Here is a 27,436-nt window from a genome sequence, read left to right on the forward strand (position 1 = left end):
TCACTCTCAAGACAAAAGGAGATTAATTTTGTCTTTAGCAAATACCAACCTGTGATGTGCCGTGAAGCACACACAGGGCCCTAATATACACATACACAGCAGTCCAATAAGTTAGCATCATTATTAATTTATACGACTGAATCAAAGTAGCAGTCTTCCCCACCTCCTCTGGGAAATAAGACCCCAAACTTGCTATGCTGCACACCAGTAGCAAATGGGCTGTGACTCCACAAGGATTTCGTGTTCATTATTTTAAGGAGTGTCAAGGACACTGGGACTTGAACCAAGAACCTCAGGTCAGAGTTGTACTAAGTCAGACTATTTACCTATCTAGCCTGGTATTCTGTGGATCTCCAGTGTCTCAGGCAGAGTTATTTCCCCCTCAGCTGCTATGTGATTATTTTAACTGGAGATGCAAAGGGCAAAATCTAGGACCTTCTATGTGCAACGCCCACCATGAGTTATGCTCCTTCCTACATTAGTATGTGCTCAGGTCCTATTCAGCAAAGGTAGATTCAGTAGCATGTGACCCAAACAAGCACCTGAACTCGTGTGTGTGTGTGTGTGTGTGTGTGTAAGGCTGAGAAGCTAACTATTACTCTAAATGTATCCATCAACTATCCAGCAGCTGAAACAAATAACACAAAAAGTTCACATTCACTTGTAAAGCTGATGACAGCATTACGTCATAATCTTTTTAATTTTTAAGAAAATGTACAACATCAATGCCCAGTAAACAAATTGTACGTGTGCCAGAGTGTTTGTAAGGGGCTGTGATCAGATCTATGTGCACAAATCAGCTCATACAAGAATAAATCATGAAATGCGCCACAAACGTGATTTTTAAAAACTCAATGTGTTGTTGTTGGCATCCGTCTATCTCAGGATACAATGGAGGAGTGTGCCTTTGAGGGTGAAGTCAAACCATTGGAAGGTTACACTGCCTGCTTTGGCTGTAGAGACTGATGTGGGAGTGTCATGTTTTGTTGCAGCCAGGACAACGCAATGTATTAAAACAATTACCGGTAATTGGAGGGGGAGAGCTGAAGATATTCCTTGCCTGGGACACCATTTTAGACACTGCCCTTTAGACACAGAAGAGAATGGTGTTGTGTAAAACCGGGCACCTGAGATTGGCTGGCTGGTAGGAGGCCTTTAGACTGGCCAGCCATATGTGCTTAGAAGTGTAATTTAATGCTCTCTCACACAAAAGAACAGTACCTCTTCCAGTTGTGGCTAAACTTTTTCATACCAAGGGCTGCATCAACACATGGTCAGTCCTTCAGGGGATGAATGCCAGAATGTGTGATCAAAGTGTAAAAGTCAATATACTTCTAATACTACTACTAAGATGAAGAAGGAAAACATTGCAAAAACATTGCAGGGCGAGTAAGATAAGAAAAGCAACTGTTAGCCTCATAGAATCAGAGCAAGGGATCCATGGGAGCAGTCATTTTTAAATATTTTGTTTTTAAATAATCAGTGTTGTGGGTATTGAGCCACAAAAAACTATTATATGCAGCCCATGAGTCATGTTTAAGCCTGCAGTCCAACCACTGCTGCAGTCCAACCACTACCTTCTGTTCAGCAACTGACTGCAGAGCCCATGGTCTGTGATTGTTTTTGTCCTGTTGGAACATGCAGGAGCACAGTATTGGTGTTTTGTTTCGTTTTGCTTTTTTACCAATTCACACCCACTAGTGCTGAAAATTTCAAGCCAAGAAGTGCTAAGGCCCATGTGTGCTGGGAAGCCATGCAACTTAAAATAGGTATGTGAAGATTTACTGTCACTTCATTGCTACTTTGGGAAAGATACATGGCCAATGCTCAAAGGCACTTATGCTACTTCACATGGCACTGAACTTTGACAGCAAGAACAGATTCCCTGGGCAGAGTTCTGTAATTCATATGAAAGATGTGCATGCCACAGTTCTGGGGATAAACAGATAAGGTGTCCTAAATGTTTCACTACATCTTCAATTAGCAGCTGCAACCCCACAGCCAGGGAATGGAGATTCAAGATTAACAGCTTGTTGTTCAGTTCTAGATTAGGAATTGCTTCTCCACCAAGGTTTTCTCAGCCAGGTTCCTCCTTCCAAGTGTGTTGCGAAGCATCTTCACAAACTGAAAGTCAAAGTAGTGCAATAAAGACACATGTCTATTGCGAAGGTACCCAAACTGTGGCACATGGAGCACCAGTGGTCCACCAGCTGCATTCAGGTGGCCCATGGTGTGTTTGTGGACTTTTGGTTAAAATGGGAGGCAACACACCCATCGCATTAAACATGTTCTTGGTTTTCTCCTGCGTCCAGGGGCGTCTTACCCATAGACATTAGTGGCGTGGGGTGCTGGGGTGCCAGATTTTGGAGGGCGCCACAGGCTGAGTGTCCAGGAAGGAGAGTCAGGGAGTGCTCCCTTCCCCTCTCTGGGGCAGTCCGCTGCTCTCCTCTCAGCTGCCCATTGGAGCGCACTGCATCAGGCTCAGGGAAGCCCCTTTGTATCCCCTCCTGCTGGGGCTGACTGGGCACCTGGCGGGTGCAATCAGGAGCAGGTGCGGGACAGGGCGGGGGTGTCTCTCCCACCCCTCTCTGGCCGTGTCGCTGCCTGCGTACCTCCCTGCAGAGTCTGCGAGCGGAGCAGGGAAGCGCCCTGTGCAATCCTGGCACCGAGCAAGGATGGGACAGCCGGCGAGCCACCTGATCTGCTCGCTGGCCCTCCTGTTGCACAGACTTCCCTGGATGGGGGAAGGTAAGGGGCACTGGGCGCTTAGAGGGAGACTTTGCAGGAGGGCGCGAGAGGCCGTTTGGGCTGCAATCCAGGCGCCTCTTGTGCAGTGCCGAGTGCACGTCGGACCACACGATGTAAACGAGCCGGACCAAAGCCCCTCCCCCCCTTAAAAAAGGTAGAAAACTCTGGGAAACGGGGGGGGGCGCCGGAGAGATATTTGCACCACGGCGCCAGATATTAAGACAGCCCTGCTTACGTCTACTGCCTGACAATTCCATTCCGTAACCCTCGGTTTTTACCCACTCTCACAATAAATGAGAGGGGCAGAACCCTCCACTGCTTTCTCCATTCCAAGCATATTTTTAAGAGAGTAAAATTAACATCTCATCCTCTAAGGACAAAGCTGTCAATTTCATATTCTCTCACTTTCGCCAAACTTTAGTTCTGCATCAATTGGCATTTTTTTTCTTTTTAAGGCCTCATGAAAATCTGTCACCATTTTAGTGGGTATTTCTCCCAATATATGTATTATTGTATGCATTGGTTGGAGAAGTCCATCACTAAATTGGGAGAACTGTGAATTTCAAAGCATAGCAGCATTTCAGTTTGTGTATTGATTGTTTTGCGAAGTGAGAATTAGATGGGTACGTATGAAAATGTGAACTGACCTAAATCCCCACCCCAATCCCTACTCTTTAGAGATATATCATGCACCTGGTGTCACAAAACCATTTACCTTTTGCACGACAAAGGTCACAATTGTTGACAATACAAAATCCTGTGCTGCCAAATCTACAGCAGAGAAGACAAGGATTTCAAAGAGCAGCAGCACCAGTTCGTGACTGTAGAAAAGTGTTCTGCTAAATAAAGCACGGTCATCTAGAGGAAGAGGAAAATAGTATCTTTTTCAGATTTCCACCCTTTCTACTCTCACAGCAATTACTCCGTTTCTGAAAAAAAAATTGCACCCCAAAATAGAATCTGTATTGCCACATCCAGACCACACACTTGAAACATACAGTGGAGGCTGGACCATTAGGGCAAATGGGTCACTGTCCCACTAGGGTCGCCATACGTCCAGAATTTCCCAGATATAGCTGTGTTTCAGCTATGTCGATTTTGGTGAATTTTGACATCGTGTGTATGGATTTTCACTTTTTGAAATATGGCAACCCTATGACCCTTACTTACAGTCAGCCAGGGGGTGGCTCTGCCTGTCCTGGCTCTGGCTCCACCTACTGGTGGACTCCCTGCTTCCTGCTTTACCAGTCTTAACAGACACCAGCCACCACTTAAAGCACTTTTACACCACTTTAACAGTCATGGAAAATCCTGGGAACTGTTATTTGTTAATGGTGCTGACCTCAGAGAGCTACGATTTTCAACACCCTGAACAAACTACAGTTCCCAGGATGATCCATGACGGTTAAAGTGGCATAAGTGTTCTTTAAATGTATGGTGTGCATGTGATCTAAGCCTCTTTATAACCATAAAGTCTTGCAGGGTCAACTTTTGTTGTCCATCTGTTAGTCTCCATGCCACAGGAAAATAATTTAAGAGTGTGTAAACATCTACAAATATCAAGAAGCAGTATCCTAAATGTGGGCACGTCTCACAGACTGGTATAATGGTTAGTGACATACTTCAACCATCAGTGGTACAGTAAATGGCACATATCCATTCCTTGCATTTGATTGGCTTCTGTTTGAGCAGTCATAGGCTCATTCATCTCATTATGGAGCTCAGCATCTCCCAGGATTTTTAAGAACTGGTAGCTCTGTGAAGTCAGCACCCTTAACAAAGTTAAATTCCTGTGGCAGCAAGTGTGGTATAGCAGCTAGTGTGTCATACTAGGACCAAGAAGACCAGGCTGAAATCCCCAGACATGAATTTCAGTGGGTGACTTTGGGCACTCACTGTCTCTCACCCTAACCTTCCTCGCAGGATTGTTCTGGGAATTAAATGAGGACAGGGAGAACCAACTATACTAACTTGAACTCCTTGGAGAAATCAGTGGGATATAAATGAAATAAACCAGTAAATATATTGTTAAAGTGGCACAATAGTTATCTAAATGTATGGTGTGGATGTGAGCTAATAAAAGGCAATACCCAGTGCAGAAGCTTACAAACCAATTCCCACTGGTAAGTGTTTGGAATACCATTATAGAGAGTGGAAATGTCCCCTGGTTCCTGGAATTCCATGTCCATGACCCGCTCCAGGAAAAATTTGTCCTTCACCATGTAGTCCATATCTTTGTACCTCTAAAGGGTGGAGAGAGTGAGGAGACAATTAAAAGTTAAAGAAATATGTCAGTACAAGATGACTCACTTATAATTCATTTCCAACACAGCTGGGCCTGCACAATGACACTAAATGTACAAAGACAAGGGGAAAAACATTAACTAAGGATACTTCCACATGGCAGTTTACTGTGGACTCAAGTGTTGCTGCTCATGTAAAGAAGCTGTGGGCTGCATCCACATGACATCACCGTCAAAATGCCTTCCTATATTATGTTACAAAAGCCTGGTGCCTGCCCCCTCTCTCTGCCAAGCAGTGGCCAGAGTGCATGGGATCACAGGCACCCACACAGGGTCTGTGCTCCTTTGGATAATAGAAGACACTGTGGAGATGATCGTGCTTTAAGAAATAGGGTTTATTTGTCTATTTACACCCTCGGTCTGCATGGAGGGGGTCCAGATCTTACAGCATGGCCCAAAGCATTGCAGGCAGTCCTCCCTCGCCCAGATACCAGGTAGATCTCAGCCTTCCTCCTTCCCAGAAGCCCCTTGCCCTGACCCAAAGCAGTTACCATGGCAACCATCCAAATCTCCAGTCTCTGATCACACCTGGAGCAAGATGTTCCATTGTCTTGTTAACGACCACCATGACTCTCTTAACAGCCCTGGTTTGGCTAGGCTACCCTCCTATTATTATTTTAAGAAGACCTGATAGACCACCCAGGCAGTGGTCCATCTCTACCTTCCTCATCTGAGTTATCATTGGCTTGCTTGGCAGAAAGAGCTCCAATGAGTAAGCAAGCAGTGACATCTTATGCTCCCCCTCACCATTATCTGGGTCAGAATAAAAGGTGATTGAGCAATGGTGGAAGAGCAGCTCCAAGAGGTTCTTGTCAGCGGTCCCTTGGTAGATGCCTGACTATGTTGGTCCTTGACACTGGCCCCCATTATTTGCATATAAAGCAAAACACTTTGTGTAGAACAAACCATGGATACAAATACCCAGTACAAAAAAAAGGTGAATAGTAGACAGAGGTAGCCAAAGACTCACATGTTCAAAAAAGGAGACCAGAAAGCGGTTCAAGGCAAAGTAGCCATTTAGTCTCTGTTTGTGAAGGTCAGGTCGGATGTGGGCTCCTCTGGGAACCTGTCACAGAAAAAGTGCACAGACTTTTAAAGTTTGTGCCAGTTACTTGGCATTCCCAATTGAAGAGGTTTTTTTAAAAATACATCTATTTGTTTTCACTCAGATCTTGCCTTTGGCAGCAGGGATCTTGGCTCAATTTTCACCTGCTGTTCTGGAGCGCTGGCTTCCATGCACAGACAGAGTTTTAAATTAAAAAGTGGAGGGGGAAATGGGAGGGTTGCCTGTAGCCTAGCAGGCTGCTGTTCCTTGAAGGAGCTCAGCAAAAGAAAGCTCAACTAAGGTTAGCTTTTGATCAAGAAGTAAAAACAACCAAGTTTTGTGGCACCCTGAAGACTGTGGGGAGCATCCCAAAGGCCAGACAGAGAGTCCCAGAGTCTGCATGTGGCCCCCGGGCCTGACAGCTTCCACCCTCGAAGGCATCATCATTTCTAAGTAATACTTTGCCCAGCTGACCAATATCTTTGTCTAACAATTACTGAGAAAATAGGATTAGGTACTGTACCTCCATGAAAGATAGAGTTATTCTGTCATAGAATGCTCGAGTCCTGTCTGTAAGAAGCACCTCAAATGTTTGCACATCAGAGTAGGCCTCCAGGCCTCTCAGAGCACAGAGGTTCTCCTGTAGAGAGAACCAATGGAAGGGGTGGAAAGAATAATAATTGGGAAGTACAAAGCATAAATATCAGAGATCTCTTCTGGAGAGGGAGGGAGAGACGTGCCAGCCAAGGCTCAAACCATATTGGAGTTCACATTCCTTTGACTAAGGGTGTGTTCACATTACCATCTTAAAGCGCAGTGAAGTTGTTCCCTGCCCCCTGAACATTTCACAGCTCATTACCCCCTAGTTGTTCACATCAACAGGGCTTTATTTATGTCAGATTTGTTTCTGTAGACACTAGGCAGCGTTGACTGGGCAGGGGATGTCTTGACCCTCTGCCAAGATGTTCATAAAAACAGCTTAAGGACTAGGCCTAAAGCGAATTTGAGAAACAACTCATCTAGCATTTTATCACAAAGTACAGGATACATATGCCTTTGAGATAACGTCAAGTGAACATGGATTAAAACCCAGCGAGTGCCCAGGAAATGGGAGTGTGAATAGAGCCATAGAAACCTTGCCCCATGCCTTATTTTTGCACAAGACCTAATGGAATTGATAACAATGTTCCTATTATTGGGGGTGGGGTGATGGGGTGACTATAAAATCCACAAGTTCTACCTTTCAACTCCCTTCAGTTTCAGTTGAATCATGATCCCCATAGCCTTGTAAAAATAGTAGCTAATGGGGTTTAAATCCTGACAAGCTCACTTGAAAATGGGCAAATCCAACAGGGAGACATAGCTTTCCCAGGAGCACAAAGTAATTGTCATAAAGAGAAAGGACAGATGGATGGACCAGTAGACACTATTACCTCCTCCTTCCTGATATAGGTGAGCATGGTGTCCATGCCCACATCTGCCTGTCCATGGACACTTCTCCCATGGATGTAGAAACCATAACATCTGTGTGTCAAAATGAACACTGACACCTAGAGGGACAGGGAGAGGCAAATGAAGCACACAACCATTTATCAAATGGGCAAATACAGTTTCATAACATGTTTGAACACGATTGTAATCAAAGCTTGTTTACAGATTAACAATGGCACAATTAAGACTCCACTCTAGAGCAATTCAACCACACCCAACATATCTGGGCCTTTTGGGGGCAGGTGCCCCAGTTAAGGAACGTCCTCTCCCCAGGCAGACAAAGACGTTAAAAAATCACCACTCATTTTAGTATGGTTTTAATTTACCAATGATCAGATGGCTTTCATACTGAATGCATTTCATCTGCTGATTTTACCTGGTGTTGGTTTTACTTTGCCCCAGTGCTTTAATGCTGTAGTTTGAAGAATTTTTAAATTTGTTTTCCTATTATTACTACTACCACAACAAATACTACCAGCAGCAGCAGCTTTGTAAATTCTATTCAAACTGAACAGCAGATTGTAAATACACTGAATAAACTAATCAGTTATGAGTCACTAGAAGGCCTGTATAATTAATTTGTTATGATAATACCCTGCTTGCCCATCTTGGAGCAGGATAGCGAACAAACTGGTCCTGTGGTGACTTTGGCTAATGGCACATGGCCAAACTTTTATCTCTATGCAGCTCAGCCATTTGTTGCTCTGCACTGTTTTGTTATTGGCTTGTATTATGATTGTAATTTTCATATTTATTTATTACATTTGTATGGTTCTCTTCCCCTGACATTTTATCCTCACAACAACGCTGTGAGGTAGGTTAGGCTGAGAGACAGTGACTAGCCCAAGGCCACCCAGTGAGATTCATGGCCAAGTGAGGATTTGAACCCTGGTCTCCCAGGTCATCTTCTAACCATTATGCCACAAGGGCTCTCATAGCATTCAAATAAAATAATAAAATTTTATTATTTTAATGAAGGTGTCTTTTTTAAATTTGTGATATTTTTGTAATCCACACTGGGACCATTTGGTGAAAGAATATAGTAAATAAGTACATGAACATAAACGGCTTAGCAGTTTGAATGATTAAGCTGCGCTGTATAGAAACCCTGTTAAATAAATATAATGGGACTCACATTGCTCAGGGAACAAAGATCAACAAACTGGTGAATCTTGTCCTCTACAAACCGCTCATATAACCCAACAGAAAACAGCACCTGTTTAAAAAAAAAAGGCATGCTGCCTATAATCACCCTGTAATTATGGTAGGCAAGAGCACACAGTAGGTTCCTCAACAGCAGCAATACTCAAAGGGTGCCTCATTTTACAGGAGGGGTTCAAGCGCATACTGGAAACTTCGATTTGCACAATTAAAGTGCTCTGTTAGGCTGCCAAGGATGGCTGCCTCTCTCATTTTTGTGTTATGCCACGCTCCCCATGGCAACCATTTTGTGTTTTGCCACAACCTCTCCATGGCACCCATTTTGTGACTGACACCCCAAGGCAGCACTCTTTCAAAATCCAAAATGTGCCCACTAGTCCGAAAGGTTGGCGACCTTGGACTTATTTCTTAATATAGCAAATGAGGTCTTTGAGGGTGTCCTACAACATGCACACAATAAGATTGCTCACTTCTTTTGTCATGTTACCTACCTAAGGACCTTTCAAAAACGGTTAGCTATTGCTCTTGATTTTGCATTTGTTACATTTTTCCACACTAGCACTAAAGGAAGAGGAGATGTAGAATAACCTAGGTAGCCCTTTATTCTAGGGCTAGCATCAAGGATATATATATATATATATTCTTAGGCTGTGTACACACTATACCTTGGAAACACATTCTTTCCCTCAAACAATTTTGGGCACTGTCATTTACTCCTCACAGAGCACAATTCCCAGAAACCCTTAACAAACTACAATGCTGTAAATTCTGAGAGACAAAATGTGCTTCAAATATGCTTTTAAGCTATAGTGTGTACGCAGCTTTAGTTAAACCAAACTCAGTGAGAAAGATCACCTGTACAATCCCCACTGCCAGCCAAACAGAAGCAGCAATCCCAAACCGAAGAATTGGGCTCCAAGGAGCATGATAGGCATTTGGTCCCGGGTGCAGATTCACATTCAGGTCTCTTGATGTGAGATTCTTAAGCCCCACCACCTAGAAATTAAAAGAAGCCTGTTTGGTCCCCACTTCAACAGAACATAGTGGGATTTGGGCCTAAGTCTCTTCTCAACCTCACTGAGTGGCTCCCCCACCCCCCATAAAACTGGATTTGACCAAACTGCGGGAGGCAGTGGAAGACAGAAGTGCCTGGCGTGCTCTGGTCCATGGGGTCACGAAGAGTCGGACACGGCTAAATGACTAAACAACAACAAGAGTTGAGAGGGCTGCTGAGTCAACCACATTGTAACTTGGAGAATTAAAAAGCTTTAGAAATGCCCAATTTATAAGTTACATGAAGACACTGTAAGGTCATAGGTTAGGCCCATGGTTTATTTTATTTTCCTTTCTTTAAATATTTTTAAACTGCACCGCCATGTTAAAAACACTGCAAGGTCTTATAAAAACTAGAAGTACAGTAATTATTTTAAATTGTCTTTACTGTGTCAAACACTTCAGTAAAAACTGATGGGCAAAGGGTGATGTGGTGTTGGCCAATAGCTTAAATATCTTAACAAAGGGGATCAGACAAATTAATGTAGGCAGAGGGGCCTACCAAGGATTATTAGTCATGATGGTCCTATGTGGTGTAACGCTGGAAAATGTCGATCACTTCTCCTACCTAGGCAGTTATCTTTCCACAAGGGTTAGCACTGATGCCGAAATCCAGCTTCACCTGAGCTCTGCGAGTGCGTCTCTCTCCCGACTGAAGTGCAGAGTGTCTGAGGACCGGCACATTCCCAGGGAAACCAAAATGCTTGTTTACAAAGCTATTGTACTACCAATCTTGCTGTATGCTTGTGAAACATGGACCACTTACAAACGCCATCTCCAACTTCTTGAAAGATTCCATTAACGGTATCTCCGAAAAATCTTACACAACACTTGGGAAGACAGGCGAACTATTATCGGTGTACTGGATGAAGCAAAAATCACCAGTGTTGAAGCAATGATTCTTCAACATCAACTTCGTTGGACTGGTCATGTTGTGCGGATGCCTGATTATCATCTTCCAAAGCAACTACTCTATTCTGAACTTAAAAATGGAAAGCATAATGCTGGTGGTCAACAAAAGAGGTTTAAAGACTGTCTCAAGGCAAATCTAAAAAAATGTCGTATGAACACCGACAACTGGGAAACACTGCCCTGCGAGTGCTCCAGTTGGAGACCAGCCTTCACCATAGGTGCCATGGACTTTGAAGACACTCGAACTCAGAACGCAAGGGAGAAACGTTCTAAGAGTAAGGCACACTTGGCAAATCCACACCATGATCAAATCCCGCCCGGAAACCAATGTCCCCACTGTGGAAGGACGTGTGGGTCCAGAATTGGCCTCCATAGTCACTTACGGATTCATTGTTAAAACAATCTTACTCGGCTACAAGTGACCACCAAAGAAGAAGGAAGAAGATGATGGCAACCTCCGTGTCCTGCCTTCTAGCTTCTTCCTCCATTAGTCTCGGTGTTGCCCTTGTGGAATTTAGCATGTTACCTCTGCCTGTCCTGGCTCTGGCTCCACTTACTGCTGGTCTCCCTGCCTTCTACCCTACCAGTCCAAATGGACACTTCCTCTCCTCCTGCCTCTGAGCTGCCCCTTAGAAAATCTAACTGTCTTCCAAGTTTGGCAGAAGTTTTTGCACCCCTGGTGATCTGTGCAGAAGGTTGTGCACGCTGTGGTCCTAAGTATATTATATCAGTGACCTTGAGAAAGAGGAAAGTTATCAGTAGCAGAGCACAGAGACTGCACAACAGATACTTTCTTTCCTTAATCTCTCTCTCTCTCTCTCTCTCTCTCTCTCTCTCACCTCCAGTAGCAGCAAGACGGCAAACAACTGGAGTGAAGGGTTCACTTTTCTGTGGGTCTGGATCTCGTTCCACTCATTAGCGATCAGAAAAGTTCTCCAGGCACTCACAGAGGAAGTAGCCTTCTGATATCCTGAAGCAGGGGAGGGAGGTTAAAACACACACACAATGAAGCTGAAACAATTGGCTTTATTTGAAGACTCCACACGAGCTTATCGGATTCTTGGCAAAGTGCAAAGCTCAACGCCCCTGGGTTTCCTTGAGCCCTTGCTTATGTTAATTTACCTCTCCTGATATGAAATCGTTACAATCTGAAGCAAGCTTGCTTCCTGGAACAGGCTCCTGCTGATTTCCCAGAAGAACCGAGGGCCTCAAAGTGATTTGCCAACACTAATTAAACAAGCAAGTATCACACAACAGCTGTGCGAATGTGCTGTAGGTAACATTGCCCTCATTTTCCTGGGAGTCAAAGCTTTAGATCTTCAAGAACATCCTCCGGTAGCAAGCACGCGGTGTCAAATGTTTCATGCTCCATCCCACAAAATGCTAGGAAGCCCCATGGCCACCCCTTTTTGCCTGAATACAATGGTAGGTGGCAGAATGAAAGGGCATGTGAAGGGATGCAAGATAAGATGGGGTTTTCTTCTGGCTGTGTTTTAAACTAAAATGGCTGAGCACAAGCCTGGAACTGGAAGCAGTCACAGGAGACTGGGAGGGAAAGCCATCGGATGATTTTTCCTAGCTAATTAGAGATTTGTAGATGGAGCACTGATTGGCATGCTGCCCTAGCGGCTATCCTCCTTGGCTAGCCCTAGATCATGGGTAGCCAGTGAGGTGCTCTCCAAATACTGCTGGATGACCATCAGTCCCATCAAGTATGGCCATTGATCAGGGATAATGGGAGTTGCAGTATAGTCAACTTGAACCTTGTGGGGGGGGGGTTACACTTCAAGGATGGTACATATACACAAAAACATGCACAGTTAAACCACCCCCTTGGAACCACCCCTACACAAACATCCTTACCTTTCTAGAGCTGGCATAGCAAACAGGTCTTACCCGCCAAGCGAGGCAGAGCTCTCTTAAGCTCTCTGCCTTGCTTACAGGGCTCTAGGAGGCTATTGAGAGATCTCTCAAGGTGCCCGAGTTCCTGCGAGATCTCCAAGAGCCCAGTGAGCAAGGCAGACGGCTTAAGAGCTCTTTCCACACCAGGAAAACCCTGCACACAAAAAGCTTTTAAGCTCTCCGCCCCCTGTATTTTTAATTTGTGCGATTTTAGCTGGCTGGCCACCAAGTGCATAAGCAGAAATCATGCAAGTTAAACATATGCAAGATGTGAGTTGACTGTACAACCATGTCTGGAGAGCACCACTCTGTCTATACGTGCCCTGCACAGAGATGGAATGGAAAAAGTGGAGAGAGACAAGTTTTGTACCCTCACTCCTAACCCGACAATGTGTGGACACCCAATGAAGTTGAATGTTGGAGGATTCAGAACAGACAAAACAAAGTACTTCTTCAAATAGCGTATAGTTTAACTGTGGAATTCACTCCCACAGGAGGCACTGATGGCACAAACTTGGATGACTATTAAAATGGATTAGACAAATGTATGGAGGTAAAGGCTATCAATGGCTACTAGCCATGATTAGTTATGTTCTGCTTCCATGGTTGGATGCTTTCTTTTGTCTGTTTTGAAATTTCCAACATTCAGTTGCTGCCTTCAAATCACAGCCTTCTTACAGCCCTACACACAACCTATCAGAAAACAAAGGCAAACTTTTACCCATAGATGCTTTTGCCGTTCCTCTCTCCTTTGGCTTCTCCCAGTCTATCAGGAAGATGGAAACTGTTAACTGGGTTATCAGAATATGTATGAGGTCCAAGCTCTGGAACAAAATCATCCACAGAGGGTTATTTCTCAGTGATGCAAATATAGGTTGTCCAGAGGTTTAGAGTGTGATGTTCCCAATAGAAGCTCTCAAACCACTGGCCCCAGTGCCTTAGGCAGAGGTGCATCCCAAGCCTGAATGCCAACGGTCCCTTTAAATTCAGTACCCTATGACAGGGTTGGGACGCGGGTGGCGCTGTGGGTAAAACCTCAGTGCCTAGGACTTGCCGATCGTATGGTCGGCGGTTCGAATCCCCGCGGCGGGGTGAGCTCCCGTCTTTTGGTCCCAGCTCCTGCCCACCTAGCAGTTCGAAAGCACCCCTAAGTGCAAGTAGATAAATAGGTACCGCTTTATAGCGGGAAGGTAAACAGCAGCCTGAATTAAGAGGCTGGGGTAAATAAAAACTGCTGTTACCCAGGACCTAAGGTTTGTTTTCTTTTTAAACCTATCACTTTTTACCTGCTAGCAAAAGACTCACAGGGCCGCTTGGGGGAAAGTGATGCCAGTTGAACTAAATTAGGTCTACAGCCTAGACATGCTCTCCAGGGAGCTGTGCCAGTCTGTCTCAGTCTTGCTAAAGCAACTGATGTTCTTCAAGTCCCTTGAATTACTGAGCAGCATGATATTTCCATCCAGGTTAGGGCAGCCCTAACAACCTTTCCCGTCAAGTGTTTTTCATTGTGGTTACATATGCCATCTTTTAAAACTTTGACATTTCTCTGTGATATGCAATGCCAGAGACAACTCAAACGCCCAGATCTCCCAATGTTCTTACCTTTAACACAAGAGCAGACAACAAGTAGATGATAAAGTTGGTCTCTATTTGGCTCCCAGCAGTGGGCAGTGTCCTCTCAACTGCAGAAAACTGCTGACCCTGGGAAGAAGGACTGGAAATGAGGATGGAACAGAGAAGGCCTTTAAAAGGTAAAGGTACCCTTGACCATTAGGTCCAGTCGTGGCTGACTCTGGGGTTGCGGCGCTCATCTCGCTTTATTGGCTGAGGGAGCCGGCGTTTGTCCGCAGACAGCTTCTGGGTCATGTGGCCAGCATGACTAAGCCGCTTCTGGCGAACCAGAGCAGCGCACGGAAACACCGTTTACCTTCCCGCTAGAGCGGTACCCATTTATCTACTTGCACTTTGATGTGCTTTCGAACTGCTAGGTTGGCAGGCGCAGGGACCGAGCAACGGGAGCTCACCCCGTCGCGGAGATTCGAACCGCCGACCTTCTGATCGGAAAGTCCTAGGCTCTGTGGTTTAACCCACAGCGCCACCCGCGTCCCTCTGAAGGCCTTTACCTACTAACAATTCTTCAGGGTTTAGAACTCATAATCGCTTTGTAATTAGGTAATGGCTGTTCCAGCACAGAACCTGCAACCTCATTAGGGGCACAAACTGAGAACCAAACTCAGTAGTGGAGTGCATGCTTTGCATACCAAAAGGCCCCCAGTCCAATCCCTGCCGTCTCCTGTAAGGCTGAGAGAGACTGGAGAACTGCTGTCAGCCATTCTTGATACTATTGAACCAGCATGGGCGTAGCCAGGATTTTTGCTGGGGGAGGGGGCAGCTACACCCATGTGGACCAGTAGTCTGACTCTTGAAAAGGTAGCCTTCTATGTTTCAAGTACACTGGCTATTACTGATTTGGCTGGAAAGAACACAGGAAGCTACCTTAAACTGAATATAGCTATTGGCCCCGTCGTGCTCAGTATTGTCTACTGGAAATGACTTTCCGGGATTTCAGACAGGAATCTTTCCCCCTCTGCCTTGAGATGCTGGGGACTGAACAGGAGACTTTCTACAAGAGCTACACCTCTTTCCCTCCAGCGGCATCTAACATCACCTCCAAGTGCAAGAAAGTTGCAGTGCAGATACCTGCAGGAATATTCTAGTTCCGAGAGTTACTTACCTTGAAAACTATGAGCCAATAAATGCCAATTCCAAGGCTGACCATGAAAAAGACATTTGCTAGAGATCCGCTGAAGTTGGCAAAGAATTTCACTATGACCTGCAGGAAAATAATTTTTTTTCAAGAGGGAAAAGACTGCACTGCAAATGGAGAGACTGCACTGCAAATGGAGCAAAATGGAACCTGCACTATCATCTATTGCCAGGTTTCTGCTAGCAAAGTGTAAATAGGCAGAAAAATACCTGCCATGTCTGCCCAACAAAGGAAGAGGAAATTGAGCAATACACCATTCTTGGGACTGCAAGAATTTCCAGCAGCTCACCCATGAAAGGAAAACTTACCATAAAGCTTATGTTTGGAAGTCGAGATCTCCGGGTCCAAGTGCTGGTCTCCAGCAAGGCATAGATGATTGCAAGGAATCCCAGGGCTCCAAATGCAATCTGTCAAGAGAGAGGGCGGGGGTGGAGGACAGAAGCAGTTGTGTCATTCATAGGGACGAGTGAACCGGTCTTGTTTTGGGTTTTTTCTGTTTCTCATTTTTCCATTCTTCAGTTGCAAACCACACTGGTTTGCAAATTCTTTCTTTTTAAAGTGCTCAATAAAATGCACCACCATTTTAGTGTGAATTTCTCCAAATATACACATTTTTGCTAAGCACTTTTTCCTAATATAATGCAATTTTTTGTATGTTATTTTCACTAGTCTGTGGGCCCATGAAAGCTTAAGCTGCACTAAACCTATGAGTCTGCACAGCAAACCCAGGAAGAGCGTCTTAAAGACTAAACACAGCTACCCTTCTGGAATCCTGCCATGAGAGTTACTCACATCTGTAGCTTGCTGAGCCGTCCCAGGATCCTGAATATAAGAGACTGAAAATGACACCTGAAAAGAAATAGCACAGCACAGAAGTAATAATAGGAAGAAAGCAGGCCTGTTAGCTGCAGGCTGTGGGCACAGCTTCAGCTGACGTGATTATTGTCAGAAGCTTTGGAAAACATCGTGCAAAGTTTGGGTAAGCTGGCAGAAGACATAATCTGAATTGCTTTGGGATCTTTGCACTCTTGAAACCCTGGAAGCTCTTGTAACCCATTTCAAAATGTTATTAAACAGCCTGTCTGATTCTGCATGCATTTTTCCTTTTGCAACATGCACGTGAGAACTGTGTGGAGTGCTACTGTTCAGTGTTCCAGCCAGCAAGGCCCTTGCCCTGGATACTCCATTCCATTTCCCCATCCCAGTTTTCTTTCCCCTTGCCCCCAACAGCCAGTCACAATTCCATGCCCACAGAGCGTGCCCAGTTTTTCACTGGACTGTTGTTAACTTTTGGGGGTCATCCCTCTTAAGCATTCTTCCACCTCCCCCACCACCCCAACAAGCTTAAAGTTCTTCTAAGCCTGCTAATACCTCTGGCTTGAGCATGATTGGTGCCATTTTGGCTAGGGAAGTATCCACACTCAGCATTAGTATATTTATACAGGATTTTCCTCTTCTGCATATGCAAGGAACAGCATCCCTGGCATGCTACGTTAACAGAAATAATGGCGGGCTCATTTCTCAGTGACTTTGTTCATCAGTGTTTCCCCTTGTTCAGCAAACCACACTGTCAGAGACAGCATTTCTCTCCTCTTCCTGAAAACCCATCACACCAAGTAAATCAATGAGACTGCAGAGTCGAAGCCAAGTAGCAAAGGGAATCCTCCTGTGCTGTGCATAACCAACTTGAGTTGTAGGGGAACAGCAATGTGTGCAAAAGGAAGGAGTGAGAGCACCGATTGTAGACAGGCAGGCAGGCAAGGAAAGGAAAAGAGGGATACTCAAGGGACAGAGAGCTGCATGCTGGATGAAACTTAAAGGTTTTGGGTCTGATGGTGCTTCCAGACAACCAGTTTACTGAGAATGCATTCTGATTTTTTCTGCAGGGAGATTAGACAACATTGGCTTTTTAATGACCATTCATTCTAATTTTGTTGCAGGGGGTTGGATAGCATCAAAGCAAGTGCTATCCCACACTTACGAGTGCATTTCCCCTCACACTCCTTATTGCAAGAAGCCTGACATTTTGGAGGAAGCAGGTTTGTTGCACATGACTCCCAATCAACTTTAATTTGGACTAAAGGAAGCTGATTTATACTGCGTCACACCAGTGGTCCATGTAGCTGTTTTGTCTACTGGTAGGGTTTCAGGCAGGGAGTAGGAGTTAGAGTTATCCTCTGGACTGATTGGGGGCCTCCCCAGTGTGGATCTGATCTTAGTTTGCCCATTAGGATCAGAAGAAGACATAAGAAGTGCTCTGGGGGATAGTCCAGCCTCCTGTTCTCACAGTAGCCAACCAAGTGCCTGCGGGAAGCCCACAAGCAGGATCTGAAGGCAACAGCTCTCTCCCCACTTGTGATTCTCATGCTGCCTCTAACAGTGAAGGCAGAACATGGCCATCACAGCTAGTATCCATTAAGTCTTATTTATCCTCCACAAATTTGTCTAAGCCTCCTTTAAAACTTTATCACCTGTACACTCTTAATCTACTATGAAGTGGCTCTTTGGGGTCCAGGGCAGAGAACAGTCTTTCCCATCACCTGCCAGCTTTCCCTGCCCCAAACTGAAGATCCCAGGGATTGAACCTGGGACCTTCTGCATGCAAAGCAGCTGCTCTATTGCTGAGCTACTACGGCAGACATGGCCTTGCCTCCACTTGCGCTGCCTGTTTCCTGGGTGACTTCTCATCTGACTGGCAGAGGCAGCTTCCTTGCAGGGGGAGAGGCAGGCCAGCATCCAGGCAGGTGGGCGCCTTTGCTTCCAGCCCTGACAATCTCCCAGCACAAACCCGGTTCTAATTAACACCTGCTGAAGCAACAGCTGCTGGAGGGAAGGGGAAAATGGAAGGGGGGGAATGGAGCCAGCCTTATTGTTTCAGCTGCTGCCGCACACATGTATTTCTCTCCCTCCTGGAAGAGCAGCTGTGGGTGAAGGGGAGGACTTGAGCCCCCCCTTGCCCCCCCTTGCCTGAGCGACTCCAGTGCTGCTCTGCGTTGCATATTTCACTGTCAGCAGGAAAGGGGGGTTGTCTCCTCCAGGAGTCCCGGTTGGCAGGTATACACTGTATAAGCCAGGAGAAAGGAAGAGGGAAAAGAAGGTTAACCGGAGGACAAAGCCAGCAATTAGAGGAAGGAGTGATGAATCGCTCTGCCTCTGCAGAGAAAACGAGCTGCAGCGGAGGAAAAAGGTGCTAATTGGGCAGAAGGGAGCCAAGGTCAATGTACTTAAAATGTGCAGAATTGGAGGGTGCTGGTGGGTCCAGCACAGATGCCTTAGGGCAGCAGGGGTGGGGGAGCTTATCCAGCCCAAAGGGTCATGGCTCAGTGGCAGAGTATCTGCTTTGCATGCGGAAGGTCCCAGGTTCAATCCCCACCATCTCAAGGCAGGGAAAGACTGCCTGCCTGAAACACTGCAGGACCACTGCCAGTCAGTGTAGACAATACAGAGATAGATGGAGATAATACAGAGATAGATGGAGCAGTGAGTCTGACTCAGCAAGCAGCGTCCTGAGTCGGGCCAGGCAACCCAGCTCCCGCATTAGAGGCATTCTATGATGCTGAGGTGGGACTCTCTCCAGACAACCTGCTCCCCACCCCCAACATGCAGATCAGCACCTCCCAGACCTCCAGGCCTTTCCCCAGGGTGCAACTCCACCATCTCTTCCCAATCCGCCTCCTCTTGTAATTATCAGCAGAGGGAGGCGTAAAGGAGGTCCAGTGAGGATGCCTGTAGGGCTGCATTTGGCCGGGGGGGGGGCAATCTGAGAAGTCAAATTAATTGCATAAATGCAGCTTATCTGCATATTTCTTACTATGTAAATAGCATCCTTGAGGCTGGGGGTGGTGGGGAGGGAAAATTTAACACAAACTCCCCACCTGGATGCCAACAAAAATAATCTCTCTGAAGCAGCTGATTGCATTTCAAGGGAAACTCTTGGGAGCCAGTGGGCGATGTCCTCAAAAGACAGGATTTCCTCAAAGGAAAGGTAATCATCAGGACTACAGCAGAGAGGAAAGGGTTAAACTCTCCCTCTTTGCTTGTTGCGAGCCTGATAATGACCCGCACACAACAGCTGCTATTTGCATTTCTAAACAAACAAACAAACAAACAGTGTTTGTTACATTTAGCCAAGACACAAGCCTTGTTTGTCCCAGATATGCCCAAACTAACTGCTTATTCCCCTCTATTTTAATGCAAGAATCAGGGATTTTTGCAGCGGTTAAAATCCACACAATCTCCTGATTAACCTACCCATCAAGACAAGACCTTCAAGGAAGATTAAAATGGGAAGGAGATTTGATTATTGAACTAACTGCAGGAACACTCATTCTCCAAATCCCTGCCCCACACTCCGCACCCGCAATTGCAGCACACATCTACGCTCTACTACTACTACTGCTATTACCTGAGGATCAATTCTGCTGCAAATGTAACAGTTGCTGGGACATTCGTCAGGTTTACTTTTCTGCCAGAGAGCCCATCAACCAGAAAGAATCTTCGGAGATGGGATGCTGGAAAAAATCATTGAGGGTGGGGGGGAGTGGAGAGCAAAAACCTTTATATGCTGGAGACTCAGCCCTTTGTGCCATTGAGAGGAAAATAATGAAACACAGCATCTGACAAAGATGCACTGTATATTGTCTTCTATGTATTGTATGATGCGGTACACTGTATACTGAGTAGTCAATTCTATGTATTCTTTGTAATCAAAGAAAGCATCAAGCCAACACAATATCAAAATAGGGAAATGGCTCCCACAGGAGACAGTCATGGCCACCAGCTTAGCTGGCTTTAAAAGTGGTTTGCACAAATTCCTGGAGAGTAGGGCTATTGGTGGGTAGGCTAGTTATCATGATGTCTATGCTCTTCCTCCGCAGCTGGAAGCAGTAATGCTTCCAAATACCAGTTGCTGGAGATCACACAAGGGGACAGTGTTCACGTGCTCGGATCCTGCTTCAGGGTTTCCCATAGGCATCTGGCTGGCCACAGTGAAAACAAGATGCTGCACCAGATGGGCCATTGGCCTGATCCAGCAGGACTCTTCTAACGTTACTGACTACATCCACATTTCCAGCTCTGCCACACCCACTTCACCATGAAGAGCTGGCCGCAAGTCAATGAGGCCCTTAGCCCGAAGAAAATATTAGCTACCACTGTGGCAGTTTGCAAATGTTAAGCTAAATAGGATGTGTACACATTGCCAGCTTAGGATGCAGCTAGGTTGTTATTTTTCCCAATTTGGATTAAAGTTGGGGGGAGGCTCTTTTGAGGGGAGGGGAACATACATCTAAACTCAGTATTTCATAAGAAAGGTAAAGGTAAAGGGACCCCTGACCGTTTAAGTCCAGTCGCGGACGACTCTGGGGTTGCGGCACTCATCTCGCTTTACTGGCCGAGGGAGCCGGCGTACAGCTTCCAGGTCATGTGGCCAGCATGACTAAGCTGCTTCTGGCGAACCAGAGCAGCACACGAAAACACCGTTTATCTTCCCGCTGGAGCGGTACCTATTTATCTACTTGCACTTTGACGTGCTTTCGAACTGCTAGGTTGGCAGGAGCAGGGACTGAGCAACAGGAGCTCACCCTGTCACGGGGATTCAAACCACTGACCTTCTGATCGGCAAGCCCTAGGCTCTGTGGTTTAACCCACAGCACCACCCGCATCCCTATTTCATAAGAAACAACAGGATAGATACAGGATCGACATGGATTGGTGGCTAATGTTGTGTGATGCAGAGTAAACGGCAGCATGTATACAGTCATGGCTTTAGGGGAAACTGTTGTAATGTTACTGGACTCAAATCTGGTGAGTGGGTGTTGAAAAGCTGCGGCTGCAAGGTATGCGTCAACTTTCAGTCGTAAACAGCCCCACAAAGTGTTACTAGCCCGCACAACTGTTTACTAGTCTTTTGGGGTTCTGTCCTGTGTACTGGGTGCAGAAAAGGGGTCTTTCCCTCATTTGGCAGATGGCTTGCTTTCACAGAGGGGGAGAGCACTTCATTCCTCCTCCTCCTCCACCAGCCTACTCACTCACCTGCATGCAATGCTTCATCGCCCTTATGTACAGCCTGCTGCAAATACATTGCCAGAGGATGTGTGCTTCGAAAAGATCACTAAAGGTCGTAAAGACGGCACTAAAAGCTTTCCACTTTGGAAAAGTGGGGTGAAAGAACTAAAGAAATTAGTTGTGCATCGAAAAGTCAGGAGCACAAAGGCCAAGGGAAGAGAAGAGGGGAAGAGACTGAGGAGAGAGAGATGATGAAGGAGAAGTAAAGGCTTGTATGGGTGATAATACCCAAAGCTCCTAACTCTCTCTTGCTGGGGGGAAGCTGAGTGCTTGAAAAGTGCTCTAAATGTATGGTGTGTGTACACAGCCAAGGAAAGGCTCACCTTGGTTGTTTGTAAGGATTGCTGGATTCTCTACAGGGACTGGCCACAGTCGGACATGTCCTTCTTCATCCTCAAACTGTAAGAACATCTCATAAAAGACAGGTTCAGGGACACCTTGCAGTAGGGCCGAGATGTCGAGGGTGCACTATAAAATGGAAAATTATTAGATACTACCACATATCTCTTCACTGTGCCAAAAAAAGAGTCTGCAGGGGAGAGGGTGAATCCATTTACTCTTCTGAGTCGTCCTTATTTACTCAGTTAAAAAAAGAACAACATAGATTAGAACACGAGCCGCCCCATGCAAAAATGAATTAAGCCTGCAGTTCTATACACAGCAGTCATCTTCACTGAAAAGAGTGTGATTTAGCTTTAAGGAGAGGGGATGCCACAACAGTCAGGGTTCTCTGCCATAACATATACATAAGTGAGATGAGTGTTGTAAAAACACTTTGCACAGACTCTGATTCAAATGAATTATTACAGCAATGGCTCAAGGCTGCAACAGATGCCAGTTTTATCACCCACTCATTTCCTTATGTTAAGATGCCGTTTTTCTTCCATATTGCAGAGTAGTGTTAAACCTATCATTGCCAAGGGTAGGGAATCCCAGGCCTGGGGCCAGGCGTCTCTCTCCAGCCCTCAGAACTTTCCCTGGGCCACACACCCTTCCCCCAGGCCCTGCTTCACACCCTCCTTTAGTGTTTTTGCCTGGCTAGAATGTGTCCTTGAATTCTGATCATGGCCCCTGTTTGTCTGGACGGAGGTCAGAGAGGTGTGTGGCAGTAGAAACTAGCCTACTGTACAAAGGTAATATTTACATCTGTTGCCCTGCCCACTTTTGCCTCTGACTCCTCCTACCACCCAACACTGGCATCTGGCCCTTGAAATGCTTTCCAGCCATTGGGATGAAAAGGTCCCCCCCAAATCTATGCCATAAAGCAGAGCTTTCCAAACTGTGTGTTAGTGTGTCGGCTGCAGTGTGTTGCATGAACACTTCCCACACTCCTCCCAGGGCTGGAAAGGGATTAGTCTAATCTCCGGTTTGCTAGCAAAACTGAATTACTGTGTCACGAAATGATGCATGTCTAAAAAGTGTGTTGAGTGCTCAAGGCAGTCGCCTCACCTTGCCTCATGGGTGGGCTGGTCCTGTTGGGGGCCACACCCACTATTGGCATTCAGCCCCCAGAGAGGTTCCAATGAGGCAATGCAAACCTCAGGCTGAAAAAGGTTAGCCACCCCCCTGGGATTTTAGAAGGGGAAAGCTGTCTTGCACTAAAGCCAACACTTACAGACTGGCTGTATGATGTTCCAAACACAAAGGCAGCATCCATGACACTCTGTCTGTCTGGGCAGAGCTAAGAAGATGGAAAGAGAAGAGGCAGAAATTGCACACAGCCATAATTTCCTACTTTTTCTTCCCAAATGCCCATGAAACGAACATGCAAATCCTGCTAATTACATGTGTTAAACTAGCATGCTGCACTGAGATAAGCTGAGACCTATATTAAATTTTAAATTGTGTTATCCAGTCCTTCCTTCAAGGAGGGCAGAGAATACACACAGTATCATTTTATTCTCAGAACCATCCTGTGCAAGGAGGTTAGTTGCTGAGGAGCTGCCCCAGGGAACTTGCTGGCCAAGATATGAAGGTGGCTGCTGGCTTAGACCTCTTTCAAACAGGGTTAGAGACATTGATGAAGTGGGGAAGGAGGATGGGGAGGAAGAGAGTAAGAGGTCTATCAGTGGCTGCTGGGCAGGATGGTTAGATGGAACCTCCAGTTTCAGGGCAGTCTACTAATGAATAACAGTAGCTGAGGGATAAACAGTGGGGGTGACTATATAAAAAAAATTCTCCAACCTTTCTTCTAAGCTGACATTCCATTGGAACTGCAGCAAAAACAGCAATGTTACCGAGAACAGAAAGAAACTGACTCACTTGCAACGTCGCTCCTCTCACGTCTTCCCAGCCTAAGAACTTTCCAAGCACATTGTACTTTATGACCTTAAAATCAATCTGTAGAGATGAGGGGAAAGACAGTAACTGGAGGCCAATGTTCTCAGCCAGCTTCTGTATACCTTAAAAGGCCCTTCTGCAAAGACAGTCCTATAGTCTATTCAGCTCATTTTTTAAAAAAAGCTAATAATGACTGGCAGCAGGCTGGACAACAGTAATTAATATCTACAAAGAGAATAAGACCTCAAGCTTGCCTAAGGCAACACATGTCATCCTGGAATGTTTGCGTCATAATCCTAGGTGCTTAGAAATGGGCTGAGGTTGTTCAGAAGTCAACGACACTCTGCATATGCTTAGAGACACCCCATATTGCTTCCAGTTTACTATTGCTAAGTCCCAGAGTTAAGAACAGGTTGCAGTTCTTCCATTCAGGCCCTTTAAACTAAGCAATGTTTTCTCTTGTCACCCTAGTTAGCCCATGTGTTACTGTAATGTGTACACAACCCTAATTTATTTTCTCTTGCTTGCTTTCTCTGTCTCTGTCTCTCTCTGTGTGTGTGTCTCACACACACACACACACACACACACAGAGAGAGAGAGAGAGAGAGAGAGAGAGAGAGAGAGAGAGAGCGCAAACGCCAGTGTTTGTGCCTGCTTGGACTTGCCTTCGAAGTCTTCCCAAAAACCATCCGAGGGGAAGTTCCTCCATGACTACCGTACCACAGCTTTGGAAGATCTTGGCTTCTGAGAAGAAAATGCAGTGAGGATTTATCTAAGAAGCAGGAATGCTCTCATACGAATAGAAACTTTTAAGGTCAGGCTAAATGTGATGCCAGTTCATACACTACAGTAGTACCTCAGCTCCCAAACGTCTTGGGAGTCGAACGTTTCGGCTGCTGAACGATCGAAAACCAGAAGTGAGTGTTCCAGTTTTCGAACATTCTTTTGGAAGCCAAATGTCCGACGGGGCTTCTGTGGCTTCCGACTGGCTGCAGGAAGCTTCAATCAAGTCAAGTTTGGAAGTCAAACATTTCGGAAGTCAAACGGACTTCCGGAATCGGATTCTGTTCGACTTCTGAGGTAGGACTATATAGCCTTACTGCTGGTATATTTGCATTAGGAAATAAGGTCCCACAATAAGGCCCTCCAGATATGCAGTTTACTTCAAAAAAAGCCACACACGCAATATATTACGAGTGGGCTATAAGTACCTCCTTGCACCAAGATTGATAGATACTCACTTGGTCTTCATATAGAGATCATAGGCCCGGTTTTGTAAAGAGAAGGCTTCCAAAATGACCATGTTTGTGAGAATTTGGCAGGCCGTCACATTGCAGGTGTTCTAGAGAAAAGTAAAACTGAAAAAAGGTGAAGACTTTCCTGCACAAGAGCTTGAAGGAATGCTGGAGATAGATGAGCACCTAAATCCAGAGAAAAGGCCTTTGCAAGGCCTCCTGAGTCTTTCTGTTTGGCATTAAACATTAACACAGATGTCAGATGCAGGAGGAGGAATCTCACAGAATAGACACGACAGCTGGGACAGCAGCTTGCAGAAGATGGCGTGTGTCAGTCGTGGGGTCGCTGACAGAGAATGTAAAGCAGGGGGTGGTGAACTTGAGACCCAAATAGAGGGCTGTTTATCCAGGCCTCAGGAGTCTTCGTAGGCCGCATTCCCGCCTTGCCTGCCTCCAGCCAGTAGAGGTCAGGGCTGAGACTAACAGATAACTTTTAAACTTCACCCACTTTCTCTCCTGCAGGAAGCAGCCATGAGGACTAGTTCCTAGGTGGCTTAGACTCCAAAGCCATCCTTGTTAATATGAAGAAACTGTAAGTAAAGAACCTTTCTTTCTTTACCAACGGGACTTCTGTGTGTTTTATTTGCTCTCGTGTGATGTGGGCATGTGATAAGAACAGGTGGTGATGTCGCTGGGTAGTTCCAGCTTCCAAGCTTTTTAACTCTGCTATAAACCTACCAATTTATTTATTATTTTTTAAAACCCCCAAACTTTGTATCCTCAATGAGTGTTTTTGGCCCGGCTGAAAGGTCCCCTTCAACTCAGGCAGAAAGTTCTAGGTACAGTCCTTAGCATCATCTGTACAAAGGATCAGGTTGCAGAAGAGGAAAAATATATCTGCCAGAAAACCCTTTTACTACATTTTATAACCCACCTTTCCTACAAGGAGCTCTCAAGGTGGCATACATTATTCTCCCCTCCTCTCCGTTCAGTCCTCACAACTCTGTAAAGCTATGTTTAGGCGGCAAATTGGTGACTGGCCCTAGGTCACTCAGTGAGCTTCTTAGCTGAGTGAGGATTTGAACCCTGATCTCCCAGATCCTAGTGTGACTCTCTAACCACTACTCTATACTCACTAGGGAGGCTAAACATACAGACAGCCTGACCTGCTTTATAACAGCTTCATGCGATCTGACTAGTGAGAGCAGAGGCATTGTGAGAAGGCAACAGAGCTCTGATCCTGCCCAGAAGCTCATGGGAGGGAGCAGGGGAGAGCATTCTTTGTTCTGGGGACAATTCCCAGGATACCAACCAAAGCCACAAAATAGCATAAGTTGGCAATGCAAGGAGGAGGAAGTGGAGCAAAAAAACCCAACCCCACTTACGTTGCAACTCAGGAAACTGTCGTCAAGGAACATGGATTCCCAGAGTGTGTTGGGGGGCAGGTTACTCTGAAGGAGAGGAAGGGGCAGAGAGGGGGAGAGGGAAAGTCAACATCGAAAGAGCCTGCCTGCATATGAGAAAAAAGGAATGGTGAAGGAATGTGTTCTTACACAGCCACGGCAGTCGAGAGGTGATGGCTGCTTATTTGTCTCATTCAGTCCAGCTACACAAACGCACTCCAAGCCTAGAAAGAGGAGGAACACTCAAAAAGCTTGCACTGATTCCTTTAAGGGTCCTTCCTTAAGATCCTGATACATCAAGTGCTTGCAGTTCAAAACTATATTTTTTTATATAAAAAAATCTCCCTCTTGCTTGGCTTCTTAGTTATGGGGATTATTCTTTCCACTGCCACCCTGCTCCCTGCAACTTATATTATTGCATCCATTTCGCACTCACCATCAGGGCTCTGCATCTGTTTCTGAGTGCAGGAGCCACACTGGCCCGTCTCAATATTGAAGAATTCTTCGGTCCCACATTTCCTTGGTGGGCCTGACAAAACAGGAACACCCCCAATAATTTGAGGCGCGGAGCCGTGAGGGAGGTAAAGCAAGCAGAGACAGAAGAGGAGGCAGGCGAAGTGAAGTGGCATTCTCAACTCAGGCTCCTTCAAGAAGTTAGGTGTTAGTTTCTCTCCCATATTTATTCCCTCTGGAGAAAGGAGTTGTGGACTGGATAAGCCTGGCTGGCTCCGCGGAGAGTGTATACAGACAAGGGCAGCCATGGTAACCAAAGCCAGGTGTGGCTTCTTCCATACAAAAGGGAAGCGGTTGGGATTCCTGGGGTTGAATGTAAGAAGGGCCTCCTGGACCAGTCCTATGGCCCATCTACTCCAGCATCCTGTTCTTACAGCGGCCAACCAAATGCCCGTGGGAAAACCACAGGCAGGACCCAACCACAAGAACACTCCCCTCCCGTGGCTTCTGGCAACTGTTATTCGGAAGTGTTACTGCCTTCAATCACAAAGAAAGAACAAAGTCATCATGGCTAGTAGCCTTCAATAGCCCTCTCCTCAATGAATTTGTCCAATCCT

At 45.9% G+C, this 27,436-nt stretch overlaps 1 protein-coding gene across 2 annotated transcripts; it reads right to left on the bottom strand.

Moving 5' to 3' along the window:
* Positions 1-656: 656 nt before the first annotated feature.
* Positions 657-27,181, bottom strand: LOC310768313 (meckelin-like). Of its 2 annotated transcripts, XM_083626243.1 has the most exons (24): positions 26,803-27,181; positions 26,517-26,590; positions 26,349-26,414; positions 24,970-25,070; positions 24,394-24,472; positions 23,711-23,788; positions 23,064-23,129; positions 21,772-21,916; positions 19,788-19,893; positions 18,350-18,443; positions 16,175-16,231; positions 15,691-15,789; positions 15,350-15,448; positions 14,218-14,316; positions 13,337-13,439; positions 11,553-11,683; positions 9,604-9,744; positions 8,723-8,803; positions 7,530-7,646; positions 6,620-6,736; positions 6,022-6,117; positions 4,889-4,991; positions 3,464-3,606; positions 657-2,124 (listed from the first exon to the last, which is right to left on the bottom strand). In XM_083626243.1, exons 1-24 carry the CDS (start codon positions 27,125-27,127, stop codon positions 2,044-2,046), a joined length of 2,601 nt encoding a protein of 866 aa, XP_083482369.1. In that variant the 5' UTR covers positions 27,128-27,181; the 3' UTR covers positions 657-2,043. The 2 variants fall into 2 exon arrangements, with proteins under 2 accessions (XP_083482369.1, XP_083482370.1); XM_083626244.1 differs by lacking the exon at positions 26,517-26,590 and having other exon boundaries at positions 26,803-27,174.
* Between the last annotated feature and the right edge of the window lie 255 nt (positions 27,182-27,436).

This window comes from Podarcis filfolensis (genome assembly GCF_964270895.1).
Source record: "Podarcis filfolensis genome assembly, chromosome: 8".
NCBI classification, from domain to species: Eukaryota; Metazoa; Chordata; class Lepidosauria; order Squamata; family Lacertidae; genus Podarcis; species Podarcis filfolensis.

Coding starts and splice junctions, on each gene's coding strand:
- LOC310768313 (XM_083626243.1), bottom strand. CDS start 27,127: ATGGCTGCCCTTGTCTGTATACACTCTCCGCGGAGCCAGCCAGGCTTA. Junction 23,789..24,393: donor TTTTTGGGAAGACTTCGAAG/GCAAGTCCAAGC, acceptor TCATCTCTACAG/ATTGATTTTAAGGTCATAAA. Junction 3,607..4,888: donor CATTTCCACTCTCTATAATG/GTATTCCAAACA, acceptor CTCTTCCTCTAG/ATGACCGTGCTTTATTTAGC.